The sequence below is a fragment of the Oncorhynchus keta genome, chromosome 19 (genome assembly GCF_023373465.1).
Source record: "Oncorhynchus keta strain PuntledgeMale-10-30-2019 chromosome 19, Oket_V2, whole genome shotgun sequence".
Classification (NCBI taxonomy): domain Eukaryota; kingdom Metazoa; phylum Chordata; class Actinopteri; order Salmoniformes; family Salmonidae; genus Oncorhynchus; species Oncorhynchus keta.
Window position 1 is genome coordinate 31,542,278 of NC_068439.1, and position 18,834 is coordinate 31,561,111.

General features: G+C 43.6%; 1 protein-coding gene across 2 annotated transcripts in view; it reads left to right on the top strand.

The window, feature by feature from the left end:
• The window catches only part of LOC118371749 (potassium voltage-gated channel subfamily G member 2-like), a 40,480-nt gene extending 33,663 nt beyond the window's left edge, over nt 1-6,817 (top strand). For both annotated transcript variants that reach the window (XM_052470264.1, XM_052470265.1), the window contains one exon: nt 5,773-6,817. In XM_052470264.1, coding sequence (XP_052326224.1) covers nt 5,773-6,594 — 822 coding nt within the window. In that variant the 3' untranslated portion in view covers nt 6,595-6,817. The remainder of the gene's footprint in view (nt 1-5,772) is intronic.
• Nucleotides 6,818-18,834: the final 12,017 nt, after the last annotated feature.

Here is an 18,834-nt window from a genome sequence, read left to right on the forward strand (position 1 = left end):
GTGTCAGCCCACAGTCTACATGTACCACCAAGTGTCAGCCCACAGTCTACATGTACTACCAAGTGTCAGCCTACAGTCTACATGTACTACCAAGTGTCAGCCCACAGTCTACATGTACTACCAAGTGTCAGCCTACAGTCTACATGTACTACCAAGTGTCAGCCTACAGTCTACATGTACTACCAAGTGTCAGCCTACAGTCTACATGTACTACCAAGTGTCAGCCTACAGTCTACATGTACTACCAAGTGTCAGCCTACAGTCTACATGTACTACCAAGTGTCAGCCTACAGTCTACATGTACTACCAAGTGTCAGCCTACAGTCTACATGTACTACCAAGTGTCAGCCTACAGTCTACATGTACTACCAAGTGTCAGCCTACAGTCTACATGTACTACCAAGTGTCAGCCTACAGTCTACATGTACTACCAAGTGTCAGCCTACAGTCTACATGTACTACCAGCCTACAGTGTCAGCAGCCACAGTCTACATGTACTACCAAGTGTCAGCCTACAGTCTACATGTACTACCAAGTGTCAGCCTACAGTCTACATGTACCACCAAGTGTCAGCCTACAGTCTACATGTACTACCAAGTGTCAGCCTACAGTCTACATGTACTACCAAGTGTCAGCCTACAGTCTACATGTACCACCAAGTGTCAGCCTACAGTCTACATGTACTACCAAGTGTCAGCCTACAGTCTACATGTACCACCAAGTGTCAGCCCACAGTCTACATGTACCACCAAGTGTCAGCCCACAGTCTACATGTACTACCAAGTGTCAGCCCACAGTCTACATGTACTACCAAGTGTCAGCCTACAGTCTACATGTACTACCAAGTGTCAGCCTACAGTCTACATGTACTACCAAGTGTCAGCCTACAGTCTACATGTACCACCAAGTGTCAGCCTACAGTCTACATGTACTACCAAGTGTCAGCCTACAGTCTACATGTACTACCAAGTGTCAGCCTACAGTCTACATGTACTACCAAGTGTCAGCCTACAGTCTACATGTACTACCAAGTGTCAGCCTACAGTCTACATGTACCACCAAGTGTCAGCCTACAGTCTACATGTACTACCAAGTGTCAGCCTACAGTCTACATGTACTACCAAGTGTCAGCCTACAGTCTACATGTACTACCAAGTGTCAGCCTACAGTCTACATGTACTACCAAGTGTCAGCCTACAGTCTACATGTACCACCAAGTGTCAGCCTACAGTCTACATGTACTACCAAGTGTCAGCCTACAGTCTACATGTACTACCAAGTGTCAGCCTACAGTCTACATGTACTACCAAGTGTCAGCCCACAGTCTACATGTACCACCAAGTGTCAGCCTACAGTCTACATGTACTACCAAGTGTCAGCCTACAGTCTACATGTACTACCAAGTGTCAGCCTACAGTCTACATGTACTACCAAGTGTCAGCCTACAGTCTACATGTACTACCAAGTGTCAGCCTACAGTCTACATGTACTACCAAGTGTCAGCCTACAGTCTACATGTACCACCAAGTGTCAGCCTACAGTCTACATGTACTACCAAGTGTCAGCCTACAGTCTACATGTACTACCAAGTGTCAGCCTACAGTCTACATGTACCACCAAGTGTCAGCCTACAGTCTACATGTACTACCAAGTGTCAGCCTACAGTCTACATGTACTACCAAGTGTCAGCCCACAGTCTACATGTACTACCAAGTGTCAGTCTCCAGTCTGAAATTGAGCGAACAGTGTAACATTTTTGCAATAAGGGAAAAGACAGAGCGATTTCCACTAGATACCACTGCCACATAAAGAACAGCTTTCCCATTTTAAAATGTCAACATGTTTTATACAAGGTTTCTCTGTTGCACTTGTACCTTTAAAACAACATCAGATCTTCAATATTATATCCAGTATCAGAAAAAATAACAATAGGCTGAGCAGCACCACCTACTGGAGAATTGATCTATCTACATCTACCTTTGGTCTCCCATCCAGGGTTTTAACCCAGCCCTGCATAGATATGATTTTGTCACTCACTGTGCTATCATGAGAATAATTAATGAGATCCCCACTTAAAACTAGATACATTCACTGTTGCTATCAAAGTCATTCCAAAGGGTAGGTTTAACACAGCAAAGGGTAGGTTTAACACAGCAGAGGGTAGGTTTAACACAGCAAAGGGTAGGTTTAACACAGCAAAGGGTAGGTTTAACACAGCAAAGGGTAGGTTTAACACAGCAGAGGGTAGGTTTAACACAGCAGAGGGTAGGTTTAACACAGCAGAGGGTAGGTTTAACACAGCAAAGGGTAGGTTTAACACAGCAAAGGGTAGGTTTAACACAGCAAAGGGTAGGTTTAACACAGCAGAGGGTAGGTTTAACACAGCAGAGGGTAGGTTTAACACAGCAAAGGGTAGGTTTAACACAGCAAAGGGTAGGTTTAACACAGCAAAGGGTAGGTTTAACACAGCAAAGGGTAGGTTTAACACAGCAAAGGGTAGGTTTAACACAGCAAAGGGTAGGTTTAACACAGCAAAGGGTAGGTTTAACACAGCAAAGGGTATGTTTAACACAGCAGAGGGTAGGTTTAACACAGCAAAGGGTAGGTTTAACACAGCAAAGGGTAGGTTTAACACAGCAGAGGGTAGGTTTAACACAGCAGAGGGTAGGTTTAACACAGCAAAGGGTAGGTTTAACACAGCAAAGGGTAGGTTTAACACAGCAAAGGGTAGGTTTAACACAGCAGAGGGTAGGTTTAACACAGCAGAGGGTAGGTTTAACACAGCAGAGGGTAGGTTTAACACAGCAAAGGGTAGGTTTAACACAGCAAAGGGTAGGTTTAACACAGCAGAGGGTAGGTTTAACACAGCAAAGGGTAGGTTTAACACAGCAAAGGGTAGGTTTAACACAGCAAAGGGTAGGTTTAACACAGCAAAGGGTAGGTTTAACACAGCAAAGGGTAGGTTTAACACAGCAAAGGGTAGGTTTAACACAGCAGAGGGTAGGTTTAACACAGCAAAGGGTAGGTTTAACACAGCAAAGGGTAGGTTTAACACAGCAAAGGGTAGGTTTAACACAGCAAAGGGTAGGTTTAACACAGCAAAGGGTAGGTTTAACACAGCAAAGGGTAGGTTTAACACAGCAAAGGGTAGGTTTAACACAGCAGAGGGTAGGTTTAACACAGCAGAGGGTAGGTTTAACACAGCAGAGGGTAGGTTTAACACAGCAGAGGGTAGGTTTAACACAGCAAAGGGTAGGTTTAACACAGCAAAGGGTAGGTTTAACACAGCAAAGGGTAGTTTTAACACAGCAAAGGAAATGTGACCATACTTAATACATCATTATCATCAATTGTACTAGTTAGGCCTCTTAAAGCATTTGCAAAGTCATCAACAGCTATTGTTTCAATTCAACCCAGGGGTCAAAACAGAAGTTGGAGAATCTAGACCAAAGACATGTGTGTTATCAGATGAGGAAGTCTTGAAATTCAAAAATGGCCGCCATGTTCATAGCTCTTAGTCCTGTCCTCACCCCGCTTTAAATCTGGAACATTTTCTCTCCGCCAACAAGAAGGGTGTGAACAGATTGTTTCATGAACAGTGCTTGTTCCCATAGAAATAGACGTGGCGTGCGCAGGGGGGCCTGAGTGGGGAAAGTTTGGTTAACACACTTCATGGCTGGTACACGCCTGTCTGGAGCTCTGATACGGTCAGAGTAGCATGTTTGCTGAATCGGATAAATGTGTGTTTTTAATTTGATCCACTGTGGCCGTGTCTGTGTATCACAGAGCACTGTAGGGCATGGGGAAGGGGGGAAGGGGGCCTACGGTGCATGTAGCCTACTCCACTAGAAAGATTCCCATCAAAGGACAACGTTACTACAACAACGACTGGCCAAATTGTAAATATGTTTTACAGGTGCACACAAAAAAAACTGATTGAATCAACATCGTTTCCATGTCATTTTAACAAACAAAAAAAATCAATGTGATGACATTTGAATCAACGTGGAAAACTGATTGTATTTACAAAAGTCATCAACTCAAGGGAATTTCTTCTTCTTTTTTTTTACCCAACTTTGAACCTAAATCCAATGTCATGGTGGCATCTTTTGTTAACTTCATGTTAAATTCACGTTAGTTGATAACTCAACCAGACGTCTGTGCCAGTGGGTTTATCGTTGTGCTCTGTGAATAACCAAGCATAGTGACGTGGTTGCATGTTGTCTGAATTAGTAAACATGGAAGAAAGGTTGTTTTCTGAAATGTTTATTTCTGTTCTGCCTTCTAAGCCTTTCAGATACACAGATTTGCTTTGATTAAATTATATTTACGACAATAATGAGAATCTAAATTGTCCCCCAGCTCTGTTCTTACTCTCCCTCCTCACTTTGCGATGTTGTATGTTTCCAAGGATACACTGGATTGGTTTTTAAGCACCTCTTATTCACAAGGGATGATTCTCTAACAGGTTAGAGCTCAATAGCTGCTCAAAGACACATGTTCCCTACTAACATTTAAGGAGTAATTGGGTAGAATGTATAATGAAACGGAAGGCAAGTCACAAAAAGTTGGCAAAAGTAATTAAGACATTATTTTATGCTCACTTGTTCTTAAACATGTTGAGGAAGCGTAGCTGGGTTTCCCAGAGTAAGAGTGCAATGAAAGGAGGACCAACAGCTTGGGTTATTTCTTTTATACAAATAAATAATCATAGATGGCTTTACGCATCCACCCCCTTCTCCATCCCCTCCTCCCCCTTTCTCACAGTTCTCCTTCTGGGCCTGTTTTCATAATCACATGTAATTACAGTTCTATAATATTTATGGACCAATTTAGAGCAGACAGAAAATGTATTACCCTACAGAAAGTAAGGATGTTTCAGCATGTCAGAAGTAAATGTATTTATAATATATTTATAATGTAGTCACATTTGGCTTTAGCTTTCTACCTGCTGATCCCAGGAAGGAAATCATGTTCACTTAATGGAGAGAGAGAGATTACTGGTGTGGATGGACACCAGTAATTTATATCTTGGGTATAAAGATTCTGTATGTATGACCAGATATTGCTACCAGAGTGGTTTGTCTAAAAGAGTTGTACATTGTACTGTATAGCCCAACTGTCTTGTCAATTAAAGGAAGGGAATAGTGTTTCCTCAGTCAGTGTTCAACCTCAATGAATCCTCAAAGCCTCTCCTCTTACCTTTATAAATCATGTAAAGTACTGCCGACAGACAGCCTGCCTATTTTATAATGCAAAGGAAGACAAATTGACATCTCCCTCTGGCTGTTTGATCAAAGAAACTGATCTCTTTTCCTGTTGATCCCAATCAACTAGCAGGAACATTCAGATTTTTTTTGTGTGCTGCTCCATCAGGGTACAAAACCCTCTCCAGCTCTCCCTCAATCACTGCTCTGGCACCCCCCATCTCCCTCCCCCCCCATGCTAGTGTAGAGGAGTCTGGCACCCTCCCTCTCCTCTTCTCCCCAGCCCCCCCACGCTGGTGTAGAGGAGTTTGGCACCACTGGTGGCTCTTGAACTGGCCCTTCGAGCCAGATAGGAACAACTGACTTGTGTGATTTAGGAGACAGTTGTCCATAGTGTTTTATAATCGTGAATGTATTGTCCTTTCCTAACAATGTCTTGCATTCTAATTGTTGCTCACCTTCACACTTTTACCCCTTAACTTTTTCAACAACACTTTTAAAACCCTTAACACTGTTCTCTCTCTTCCACTGTGTTTTTCTTAACACGGTTCCCTCTGTCTTCCAGGGTGAGTGTTCTCAGAGGTGCTACAATATCTTTGTCCTGGAGACGGTGTGTGTGGCCTGGTTCTCTCTGGAGTTCCTGCTGCGCTTCATCCAGACGCCGAGCAAGTGTGTGTTCCTGAAGACGCCCCTCAACATCATCGACGTGGTGGCCATCCTGCCCTACTACATTACCCTGATCGTAGACTCTCTGTCTGAGGGAGGGGAGAAGCCCAGCGGCGGGAACAACTACCTGGAGAAGGTCGGCCTGGTGCTGCGGGTACTCCGGGCCCTGAGGATCTTCTACGTGATGCGTCTGGCGCGCCACTCCCTGGGGCTGCAGACCTTAGGCCTGACGGTCCGACGCTGCACCCGTGAGTTCGGCCTGCTCCTCCTCTTCCTGTGTGTTGCCATGGCACTTTTCTCCCCTCTGGTGTTCCTGGCGGAGAGCGAGATGGGCGCCAAGTATGACTTCACCAGCATCCCTGGCACCTACTGGTGGGCGGTGATCTCCATGACAACGGTGGGGTACGGGGATATGGTGCCGCGGAGCATCCCGGGTCAGGTGGTGGCGCTCAGCAGCATCCTCAGTGGGATCCTCCTGATGGCGTTCCCCGTCACCTCCATCTTCCACACGTTCTCTCGGTCCTACCTGGAGCTGAAGGAGGAGCAGAACAGAACACTGAGACAGAAACCAGACTTCCAGGACTCCACCAAGTCTCAGAACAGCGAGGACTCGGCCGAGACCGACAGTTATCATGGCATCACTGAGGCCGCCGCCTCCGCATTACGCAAGAAGTCCATCGCCATTGCGTCACAGAGGAGGGCCATGCAGACTCAAGACTGAGTGTGTCTGCAATGTGAGAGCCTGAGGTTGTGCAGTGCTCTACTAAAGCTAGAGGACTACTAAACAGGGATTGGATGTTTTTCTCGAGCTTAAGAAGAAAAGGAGCTCTGATGTTTGTGATCCTCATAGCTGTCCATCAGACTTCAATAGAGTTTCTAAGATTTTATAAGACAGCTGCAAAAGTATTTTTGCTGACATTATTGGTGAAGAGCTGACCGGAAGATAAAAAGACAAGTTCTCTGTGGTCAAAGGACATTTCACCCAGGAGAATAGCGCTACAACACAGGAGAATAGCGCTACAACACAGGAGAATAGCCCTACAACACAGGAGAGTAGCCCTACAACACAGGAGAATAGCCCTACAACACAGGAGAGTAGCCCTACAACACAGGAGAATAAGCCCTACAACACAGGAGAGTAGCCCTACAACACAGGAGAATAGCCCTACAACACAGGAGAGTAGCCCTACAACACAGGAGTATAGAAGCCTTACAACACAGGAGTATAGCCCTACAACACAGGAGTATAGCCCTACAACACAGGAGAATAACCCTACAACACAGGAGTATAGAAGCCTTACAACACAGGAGTATAGCCCTACAACACAGGAGTATAGCCCTACAACACAGGAGAATAGCCCTACAACACAGGAGTATAGAAGCCTTGCAACACAGGAGTATAGCCCTACAACACAGGAGTATAGCCCTACAACACAGGAGAATAACCCTACAACACAGGAGTATAGAAGCCCTACAACACAGGAGAATAGCCTTACAACACAGGAGAGTAGCCCTACAACACAGGAGAGTAGCCCTACAACACAGGAGTATAGCCCTACAACACAGGAGTATAGAAGCCCTACCACACAGGAGAATAGCCCTACAACACAGGAGAGTAGCCCTACAACACAGGAGAGTAGCCCTACAACACAGGAGAGTAGCGCTACAACACAGGAGAGTAGCGCTACAACACAGGAGAATAGCCCTACAACACAGGGGAGTAGCCCTACAACACAGGAGAATAGCCCTACAACACAGGAGAGTAGCCCTACAACACAGGAGAATAGCCCTACAACACAGGAGAGTAGCCCTACAACACAGGAGAGTAGCCCTACAACACAGGAGAGTAGCCCTACAACACAGGAGAGTAGCCCTACAACACAGGAGAGTAGCCCTACAACACAGGAGAGTAGCCCTACAACACAGGAGAGTAGCCCTACAACACAGGAGTATAGCCCTACAACACAGGAGTATAGAAGCCCTACCACACAGGAGAATAGCCCTACAACACAGGAGAGTAGCCCTACAACACAGGAGAGTAGCCCTACAACACAGGAGAGTAGCGCTACAACACAGGAGAGTAGCGCTACAACACAGGAGAGTAGCGCTACAACACAGGAGAGTAGCCCTACAACACAGGAGAGTAGCCCTACAACACAGGAGAGTAGCCCTACAACACAGGAGAGTAGCCCTACAACACAGGAGAGTAGCCCTACAACACAGGAGTATAGAAGCCCTACAACACAGGAGTATAGCCCTACAACACAGGAGTATAGCCCTACAACACAGGAGAATAGCCCTACAACACAGGAGTATAGCCCTACAACACAGGAGAATAACCCTACAACACAGGAGTATAGAAGCCTTACAACACAGGAGTATAGCCCTACAACACAGGAGAATAACCCTACAACACAGGAGTATAGAAGCCCTACAACACAGGAGAATAGCCCTACAACACAGGAGTATAGAAGCCTTACAACACAGGAGTATAGCCCTACAACACAGGAGAGTAGCCCTACAACACAGGAGAGTAGCCCTACAACACAGGAGAGTAGCCCTACAACACAGGAGAGTAGCCCTACAACACATGAGAGTAGCGTGTGTGCGGTAGAGTGTGTGTGTGTGTGTGTGTGTATTTTTGTGCTTGAGTGTGTGTAAGTCGCTCTGGATAAGAGCGTCTGCTAAATGACTTAAATGTAAATGTAAATGTAACGCTACAACACAGGAGAGTAGCCCTACAACACAGGAGAGTAGCCCTACAACACAGGAGTATAGAAGCCTTACAACACAGGAGTATAGCCCTACAACACAGGAGTATAGAAGCCCTACAACACAGGAGTATAGCCCTACAACACAGGAGAATAACCCTACAACACAGGAGTATAGAAGCCTTACAACACAGGAGTATAGCCCTTCAACACAGGAGTATAGCCCTACAACACAGGAGAATAACCCTACAACACAGGAGTATAGAAGCCTTACAACACAGGAGTATAGAAGCCCTACAACACAGGAGAATAGCCCTACAACACAGGAGTATAGAAGCCTTACAACACAGGAGTATAGCCCTACAACACAGGAGTACAGCCCTACAACACAGGAGAGTAGCCCTACAACACAGGAGAGTAGCCCTACAACACAGGTGAGTAGCCCTACAACACAGGAGAGTAGCCCTACAACACAGGAGAGTAGCCCTACAACACAGGAGAGTAGCCCTACAACACAGGAGTATAGAAGCCCTACCACACAGGAGAATAGCCCTACAACACAGGAGAGTAGCCCTACAACACAGGAGAGTAGCCCTACAACACAGGAGAGTAGCGCTACAACACAGGAGAGTAGCCCTACAACACAGGAGAGTAGCCCTACAACACAGGAGATTAGCCCTACAACACAGGAGAGTAGCCCTACAACACAGGAGAGTAGCCCTACAACACAGGAGTATAGAAGCCTTACAACACAGGAGAGTAGCGCTACAACACAGGAGAGTAGCGCTACAACACAGGAGAGTAGCCCTACAACACAGGAGAGTAGCCCTACAACACAGGAGATTAGCCCTACAACACAGGAGAGTAGCCCTACAACACAGGAGAGTAGCCCTACAACACAGGAGTATAGAAGCCTTACAACACAGGAGAATAGCCCTACAACACAGGAGAATAGCCCTACAACACAGGAGTATAGAAGCCTTACAACATAGGAGTATAGCCCTACAACACAGGAGTATAGCCCTACAACACAGGAGTATAGAAGCCTTACAACACAGGAGTATAGCCCTACAACACAGGAGTATAGCCCTACAACACAGGAGTATAGAAGCCTTACAACACAGGAGTATAGCCCTACAACACAGGAGTATAGCCCTACAACACAGGAGAATAACCCTACAACACAGGAGTATAGAAGCCTTACAACACAGGAGTATAGCCCTACAACACAGGAGTATAGCCCTACAACACAGGAGAATAACCCTACAACACAGGAGTATAGAAGCCTTACAACACAGGAGTATAGCCCTACAACACAGGAGAATAGCCCTACAACACAGGAGAATAACCCTACAACACAGGAGTATAGCCCTACAACACAGGAGTATAGCCCTACAACACAGGAGTATAGAAGCCTTACAACACAGGAGTATAGCCCTACAACACAGGAGTATAGCCCTACAACACAGGAGTATAGAAGCCTTACAACACAGGAGTATAGCCCTACAACACAGGAGTATAGCCCTACAACACAGCATGGGGAGAAAGCTTCTCTCTCACAAATATTCAGTATGGTAAAGATATTATTTTAGTGGAAAAACACCTTTGATTAAAATATTATAATGTTGGTATATATTTAGGATAAGAAGGATTGCAATAAGATAAGTGCAAAAAGAAAGATTGACTATAAACACATTTTACAGATTTCTGAATGCTTAGTTTGCTTCTATCTAGACTCAGGATCTGCATATTTTAATAAATGTAAGGAAACTATGACCTCGGCTGATGTAATGTATGTTTCTACTCAACTTTATTCAATGAATTTCAGCCCATGATTCTGTTACGTTTCCCTCCAGTTGCACATCTCCTCTGAATGGTTCTGCTTTCAGGCATGGTTACATTACACGCAAGAGTCATTGGATGGATAGGGCAGTTTTGCATAGGGCAGTTTTGTTAGCTGTCTATCATGCACCAAACACCGGTGTGTGTAAGCGTAACTTGGGAAGTGTAGCGGAAGTGGTTTCATTGGATGGAGGCACCCATAGCTGTATGGATTTACTGCTACAGTAAATGTATATTTTTGCTCGCTGGTGAAAGATCAGGGCCATATGTTTTGAAAGCTGTATCGCAAGCGATGATTATTGACGTTTCTAAACGTTAAAACACCACGTTGGAATTGTAGTTCACATGAGCCAGTCGTGGGGGAAGCTAATGGCTGGAAACTGTAGGGAGAAGGCAGAATGCCTTCTAGAGTTTAAGAGCTAGGCGTTACCATCCAGTGTTGGTGGGCAAACGTGAAATCAAAATCCAACGCTCAAATAGCCAATGAATCTAGGGATGTAACCGCTTCCCCATGTCTCTCAAATCTCAGTTTTGGAATATACTGACTTTATGAAAATGTACACTTTATAAACTCAGCAAAAAAAGAAATGACCCATTTTCAGGACACTGTCTTTCAAAGATAATTCGGAAAAATCCAAATAACTTCACAGATCTTCATTGTAAAAGGTTTAAACCCTGTTTCCCATGCTTGTTCAATGAACCATAAACAATTAATGAACATGCACCCGTGGAATGGTCTTTAAGACACTAACAGCTTACAGACGGTAGGCAATTAAGGTGACAGGTATGAAAACTTAGCACACTAAAGAGGCCTTTCTACTGACTCTGAAAAACACCAAAAGAAAGATGCCCAGTGTCCCTGCTCATTTGCGTGAACGTGCCTTAGGCATGCTGCAAGGAGGCATGAGGACTGCAGATGTGGCCAGGGCAATAAATTGCAATGTCCGTACTGTGAGACACCTAAGACAGCGCTACAGGGAGACAGGACGGACAGCTGATCGTCCTCGCAGTGGCAGACCACGTGTAACAACACCTGCACAGGATCGGTACATCTGAACATCACACCTGCGGGACAGGAACAGGATGGCAACAACAACTGCCCGAGTTACACCAGGAACACACAATCCCTCCATCAGTGCATAGACTGTCCGCAATAGGCTGAGAGAGGCTGGACTGAGGACTTGTAGGCCTGTTGTCAGGCAGGTCCTCACCAGACATCACCGGCAACAACTTCGCCTATTGGCACAAAACCACCGTCGCTGGACCAAACAGGACTGGCAAAAAGTACTCTTCACTGACAAGTCGCGGTTTTGTCTCACCTGTGGTGATGGTCGGATTTGCGCTTATCGTCGAAGGAATGAGTGTTACACCGAGGCCTGTACTCTGGACCGGGATCAATTTGGAGGTGGAGCGTCCGTCATGGTCTGGGGCGGTGTGTCACACCATCATCGGACTGACCTTGTTGTCATTGCAGGCAATCTCAACGCTGTGCGTTACAGGGAAGACATCCTCCTCCCTCATGTGGTACACTTCCTGCAGGCTCATCCTGACATGACCCTCCAGCATGACAATGCCACCAGCCATACTGCCCGTTGGCCAGCGAAGAGCCCGGATCTCAATCCCATTGAGCACGTCTGGGACCTGTTGGATAGGAGGGTGAGGTCTAGGGCCATTCCCCCCAGAATTGTCCGGGAGCTTGCAGGTGCCTTGGCAAATCTGGTGCAGTCCATGAGGAGGAGATGCACTTATTATTTTTGTAGCCGAAATAACTCTGTTAGTTCTTCACGTTTGGCTGAGAATTCGACCGGAAATTGCAGTCACAACAATGCCGAAAAATATTCCAAAGTTGCTCCATAATATCGACAGAAACATGGCAAACGTTCTTTATAATCAATCCTCAAGGTGTTTTTCAAATATCTATTCGATAATATATCAACCGGGACAGGTGGCTTCTTAGTAGGAAAGAGAGAAACAATGGCCACATTTGTCTCTTACGCACAAAACACTCTAGCTGACCACTGACGCAATGTTGACGTTCAGGCTAATTTTTCAAAATAAAAGCTTGAAACTGTATTGTGACACTAGACACATTAGGGAAGCCATAGAAAAAGGAATCTCGTTGATATCTCATTCACTGCTCAATAGGGAGGCATAGGAACGCAGAGCTTTCTAAATAAGAGTCCCTTCCTGATTGGATTTTTCTCAGGCTTTCGCCTGCAATATGAGTTCTGTTATACTCACAGACAATATTTTTACAGTTTTGGAAACGTTAGACTGTTTTCTATCCTAAGCTGTCAATTCTATGCATATTCTAGCATCTTGTCCTGACAAAATAGCCCGTTTACTTTGGGAACGTTATTTTTCCAAAAATGCAAATAGTGCCCCCTAGATTCAACAGGTTAATGCAGCTGGTGGCCACACCAGATACCGACTGTTACTTTTGATTTTGACCCCCCGTTTGTTCAGGGACACATTAGTCCATTACTATTAGTCACATGTCTGTGGAACTTGTTCAGTTTGTCTCAGTTGTTGAATCTTATGTTCATACAAATATTTACACATGTTAAGTTTGCTGAAAATAAATGCAGTTGACAGTGAGGGGGCGTTTATTCTTTCCTTTCCTTATTCTTTCCTTCTTTCCTGAGTTTAGTACATTTTTACACTAGAATCAATGTCTGACTAATGATGCAACAGGCCGTTTTCAACCAGCGAAGTTAGTTGAGTTCAGCTGCCCTTCAGTATGTTGGCTAAGGTTGGAAATCAAAAGGTGCATTGTGATTCAAACTGGCAACCTTGTGTTTAATGCCCTCCAACCTGCCTCCCTTCGAGACATTCCATTATTTGGCTCTCACCTGCAAACTCCAAACTGACCTGTCACTAAGTTTTCCCACAACTTTCATCAAACCAATCAATTCGTCCCTGACTACCTCCAGAAGTGGTCAGGAAGATGATCAATCAGTTATAATAGTCTACACCAGTCTAAAAATGTGGGCAGAATCTGAATGTGGACAAGTTCAGGACAATGGACACATATGTTCACAACAAGTAAACAGGGCTCAGTTAAGAAACATAGACTTCAAGAATTAAAAAGCAATACATTCCCACTGGGCTCAAGCTGGTTGAATCAACGTTGTTTCAACATGATTTTGATGTTTGTTCAGGGGCAGAAACGACAGATTTTTACCTTGTCAGCTCTGGGATTCGATCTAGCAACCTTTCAGTTACTGGCCCAATGTGGAAAATACAAAACTGTTGTTTTGAGGGTTACAATTTCAACCACAGGATCATGGAAACCAAATTTCAGACATTTTAAATTTGTACTTTTTAAAACAAAGCCACATTTTCAGTTAGTGCATTCGGAATGTATCAGACCCTTTTTTCCACATTAGGCATATTCTAAAATGTATTAAATAGTTTGTTTTGTTCATCAATTTACACACAATACCCCATAATGACAAAGCAAAAACAGGTTTAGACATTTTTGCAAGTTTATTAAAAATAAAATACAAATCACATTTACATAAGTATTCAGACCCTTTACTCAGTACTTTGTTGAAGCACTTTTGGCAGCAATTACAGCCTTGAGTCTTCTTGGGTATGACTCTACAAGCTTGGCACACCAGTATTTGGGGAGTTTCTCCCATTCCTCTCAAGCAATGTCAGGTTGGATGGGGAGCGTCGCTGCACAGCTATTTTCAGGTCTCTCCAGAGATGTTCGATTGGGTTCAAGTCCGGGCTCCGTCTGGGCCAATCAAGGACATTCAAAGACTTGTCCCCGAAGTCACTCTTGCGTTGTGTTGGTTGTGTGCTTAGGGTTGTTGTCCTGTTGGAAGGTGAACCTTCGCCCCAGTCTGAGGTCCTGAGCAGGTGTTCATCAAGGATCTCTGTACTTTGCTCCATTCATCTTTCCCTTGATCCTGACAAGTCTCCCAGTCCCTGCCGCTGAAAAACATATCCACAGCAGGATGCTGACACCACAATGCTTAATCTGGTACCATCCCTAAGGTGTTCTCCAGACGTGACGCTTGGCATTCAGGACAATGAGTTCAATCTTAGTTTCATCAGACCAGATAATCTTGTTTCTAATGGTCAGAGTCTTTAGGTGCCTTTTGGCAAACTCCAAGCAGGCTGTCATGTGCCTTTTACTGAGGAGTGGTTTCCATTTGGCCACTTGACCATAAAGACCTGATTGGTGGAGTGCTGCAGAGATAGTTGTCCTTCTGGGAGGTTCTTCCGTCTCCACAGAGGAACTCTGGAGGTCTGTCAGAGTGACCATAGAGTCTTGGTTACAAACTTCTTCCATTTTAAGAATGATGGAGGCCCACGTGTTCTTGGGGACCTTCAATACTGCAGACATTTTTTGGTACCCTTCCCCAGATCTGTGACTAGACACAATCCTGTCTCGGAGCTCTATGGACAATTCCTTTGACTTCATGGCTTGGTTTTTGCTCTGACATGCACTGTCAACTGCGGTGCCTTATATAGACGAGTGTGTGCCTTTCCAAATCATGTCCAATCAATTGAATGTACCCCAGGTGGACTCCAATCAAGTTGTAGAAACATCTCAAGGATGATCAATGGAAACAAGATGCACCTGAGCTCAATTTTCGAGTATCATAGCAAAGGGTCTGAATCCTTACGTAAATAAATAACGTAGCTGGGCAGCTCCTCCTGGAGAATTGATCTACAGCTACCCTTTGGTCTCCCATCAAGGGTTTTAACCAAGCCCAGCCCTGTTTAGCTATGATATTTGTCACTGTCTTTTTACCAATGTGCTATTGTGAGAATGATTGTTTGTCGGGAGTTCTTCACTAAACTAAATAGATTCACTGGTGCTATCGAAGTCATCCCAAAGGGTAGTTTTAACGGAGCAAATTGGAACGCTATTTAGGCCTATAAGGCATTTGCAAATTCATCAAAAGCATTTTTTTTTTTTATTTTACCCAGAATTCAACTAAATGTACAATACAATAGACAATAGGGTTTCAAGCTCTGGTTGATTTAAAATGTAATGATATTAAATTGTAATGATATTGAATTGTGTTTGGTTGTCAACACAACAAAATATTACCATTTGAAGTATATGTATATTCTGCTTGGTCAGTTCCATCTGTGCCATTCACTTAATTCCAGTTTGTCTTCAAATAAAACAAAATGACATGTTGGATTCAAGTCCCCATCTCAACCAAAAATGTTTAAGAATAGGACCAAATCAAACTATATTTAAAGTGCATTTAATGTTTGATTCGATTTAGTCCTATTCGATAACTTAGATTTTTTATTATGATGGAGACTTAAATCCAAGATATATTATTCATTTGTAGACCAACTGAAATTAAAGACAGATTTTTTTAAATCCTAAAAAAAACAAACAGGGAGTCACCATTGAGACCAGGGTCTCTTTCACAAGGGAGCCCTGCATACACAATTCAGGAGACAAAATGAAGTCAAAATCAGATACAATGTAAAACAAATACAACACAAATATTCAAGAAAAACAGATACATTCCTCAGTAAGAAGATTCCCAATCAATATTTTAAATGACCTGAGCAGCACCAGAACATCAAATTCTAATGTATTTGGTATTTTTGGCTCCATGGTAGATGGCATCCAAAGGCTTAAGTGTAGTGGCTGCTGCAATCTGGTCACCATAGTCATGAACTGGCAAGAAAGTTGACTGTTGACTGTACAATCTGCTTCCTACCACTAGGGAGACGCAATATCTATTCCTAACAAATAAGCTTTAAATCTTAGCTTTTTAACTAGCTCATCCATAGGCTTTTTAAACATGATCTTTGTCAATCCAAATGCTCAGATATTTCGTCAAGTGAGACAGATGGAACTATCCAAGCAGAAGATAAATCTCTTTCCAATGTTGATATTTGGTTGAGTTGACAAACACAATTCAACATCACTTTTGAAATACAACAAATAGCCTATTAACGTGACGACAATTTAAAAATGCTATGTTGGATTCATATCTCCAATTCAATTCAAGAATGGGATTAAGCCAGTGGCTCAGGTGGAACGATCCAAGCAGTAGATACAGATGTAGGATCTTAATTTGAGTCAGTTTGCTACAGCAGGAAAATAATCCTGCAGCAACGGGAATGGATTGATGTGGATTATAATTTATATAAATTTTTGTAGGGGTTGATGGGTTTTTCGTAAGGGAAAATCAAGGCCTAGATTCCATCAGGTCAAGTGTTAACCGGTGATAGAAGACACCCGCATAGCAGATGTTTTGGCAGTGTTGGAGGTGGAAGTGCGTTGGAGCCCCCAAATCGGTGAGCAGCTGCTCTTGCGATCATTGTCACAAAGCCACACGTGTTAGAAGTTCAGAACAAGAAAGTGTATATATATGCCATTTAGCAGACGCTTTTATCCAAAGCGACTTACAGTCATGTGTGCATACATTCTACGTATGGGTGGTCCCGGGAATCGAACCCACTACCCTGGCGTTACAAGCGCCATGCTCTGCCAACTGAGCTACAGAAGGACCACTGTGTAGGTCATATAGAAATCATTTATTTTATTTTTTATTTAACTAGGCAAGTCAGTTAAGAACAAATTCTTATTTACAATGACGACCTAGGAACAGTGGGTTAGCGGTCTTGTTCAGCGACAGAACGACAGATTTTTACCTTGGCAGCTCGGGGACTCCTTTCGGTTACTGTCCCAACGCTCTAACCACGAGGCTACCTGCCGCCCCTAATGTTGCTCAAATGAAAAAAATAAACAAAATAATGAAGGTTTCTACCATGTAGATTACATCTCACATTCCAGTGTTCCAATTTGGAAACAAAACTGCATGGGATTTCTGTTAATGTGAGTCCATGCAGCCAATGGCAATGTCGCTTCAGGTAGAATGCCAGGAGCCGCTCGTGGATTTTACAGCTCTCAGTTCCACCTCTTGACACTGCTATGCGGATGTCGGCTAAAGCGGATCTGATTGAATAGAGATGCAAGTGAAAATGACTAAATTCAGAAGGATTTTTATAACCTCAAAGTTTAAAAATGTCCTGCATTGAAAGTTCTCCTGAAACAGGGTGATCAAATTAAGATCAGACATCGGTATGGTCTTCACATCTGTGGAGATCTTCACAATTTCTGTAATAATCTGCACAGAATCTTGGCACTGAGCACTTGCACCATGTACTTTTAATGTCATCTCAAAATGCAATCCAGGTCATTTGTTTCTGCTATTAGATGAAGCACAGTGAAATCACATTAATATGTTGTATAAATAAATACTACTTATTCCCATGTTCATTTAGCTGCTTTCAACCTTTTAAATGGTTGAAAGTGCAGTCCTATACATACATAAACCAAAAATCAGACATTGTTTTTCCATTGGAATTTAGTTGTGCTTTCAGATGGTGGAAAGCATCGTGATAAAAAATGGGAAATTCAACTAACTTTTGGCTCTCTTTGAGTGGGTGAATATAGGTCGTAATCTCATTTATCAACAACGCAATCAAATATTACCCAATTATCTACGTTGAAATGACGTAGTGTGCCCAGTGGGTTCTGTACACTAATTGAAATCATCCATCTCCCAAAATAAATGTGATTTAATTTGCACGTTCAATATAACTTATTAGGACTGTGCAGTATGATGCTGTATTCAGAACCAAGTGGGTAGGTGGTAATTGCCAGTTGTGAAGTCGTAAATACGAGTTGGGTGCATTCACGTTTTGTACTGGGAAATTCTATCATACATAGAGGTCATTAGAAGGCTTGTGATTGTGTTGCTCTTTTCAGTATATCCAGAACTGTTCACTTTCTAAATTAAAAAGGCAGATGAACAGAATCATTTTTGTATCAACAATTTGTATTTTGTTCTTACCATAAAACAACTGCTGAAGATGCTGTTATGTTTGTTCTGCAAGTAGGAAAGATGGTGCCATGCTTCCCCTCTGCAAGTGGGAAACTCTGAGCACATGGATGATAGAGGAGTGACCCACTAGTAATTACCAGTTGGAGGGGCGTTCAAGTGGATTTTTCCCAGTAGTATGCGAGTATTTACAAAATTACAAGATGTGATCGCAGCATTAGTCCAATCTCATCATAGGAGGAAGAAGCAGTTATTTTGTTCCTCCAAGTTGTTTTCCAAAAGGGAACACTATATACTATACGGTGCACTACGTTTGACCAGGGCCCATAGGAATTTGGTGAAAAGAAGTGCACCATGTAGGGAATAGGGTACCATTTGGAACAGACACCAGTATAATTTCCCCTGGACTAGTTCCGCTGAGGCTGGCCGCCACATTCCTGTTTGTTTAGAATACGCTTTACATAAAACCCTTTTGACTAATGTTGGTATTGCGTGGTCACAGTGCTTGTTGTGAAGACACAGCGAAGGTGCATTACCATGTAAGTGTTGTTGATAGCCATTGAGGCCACA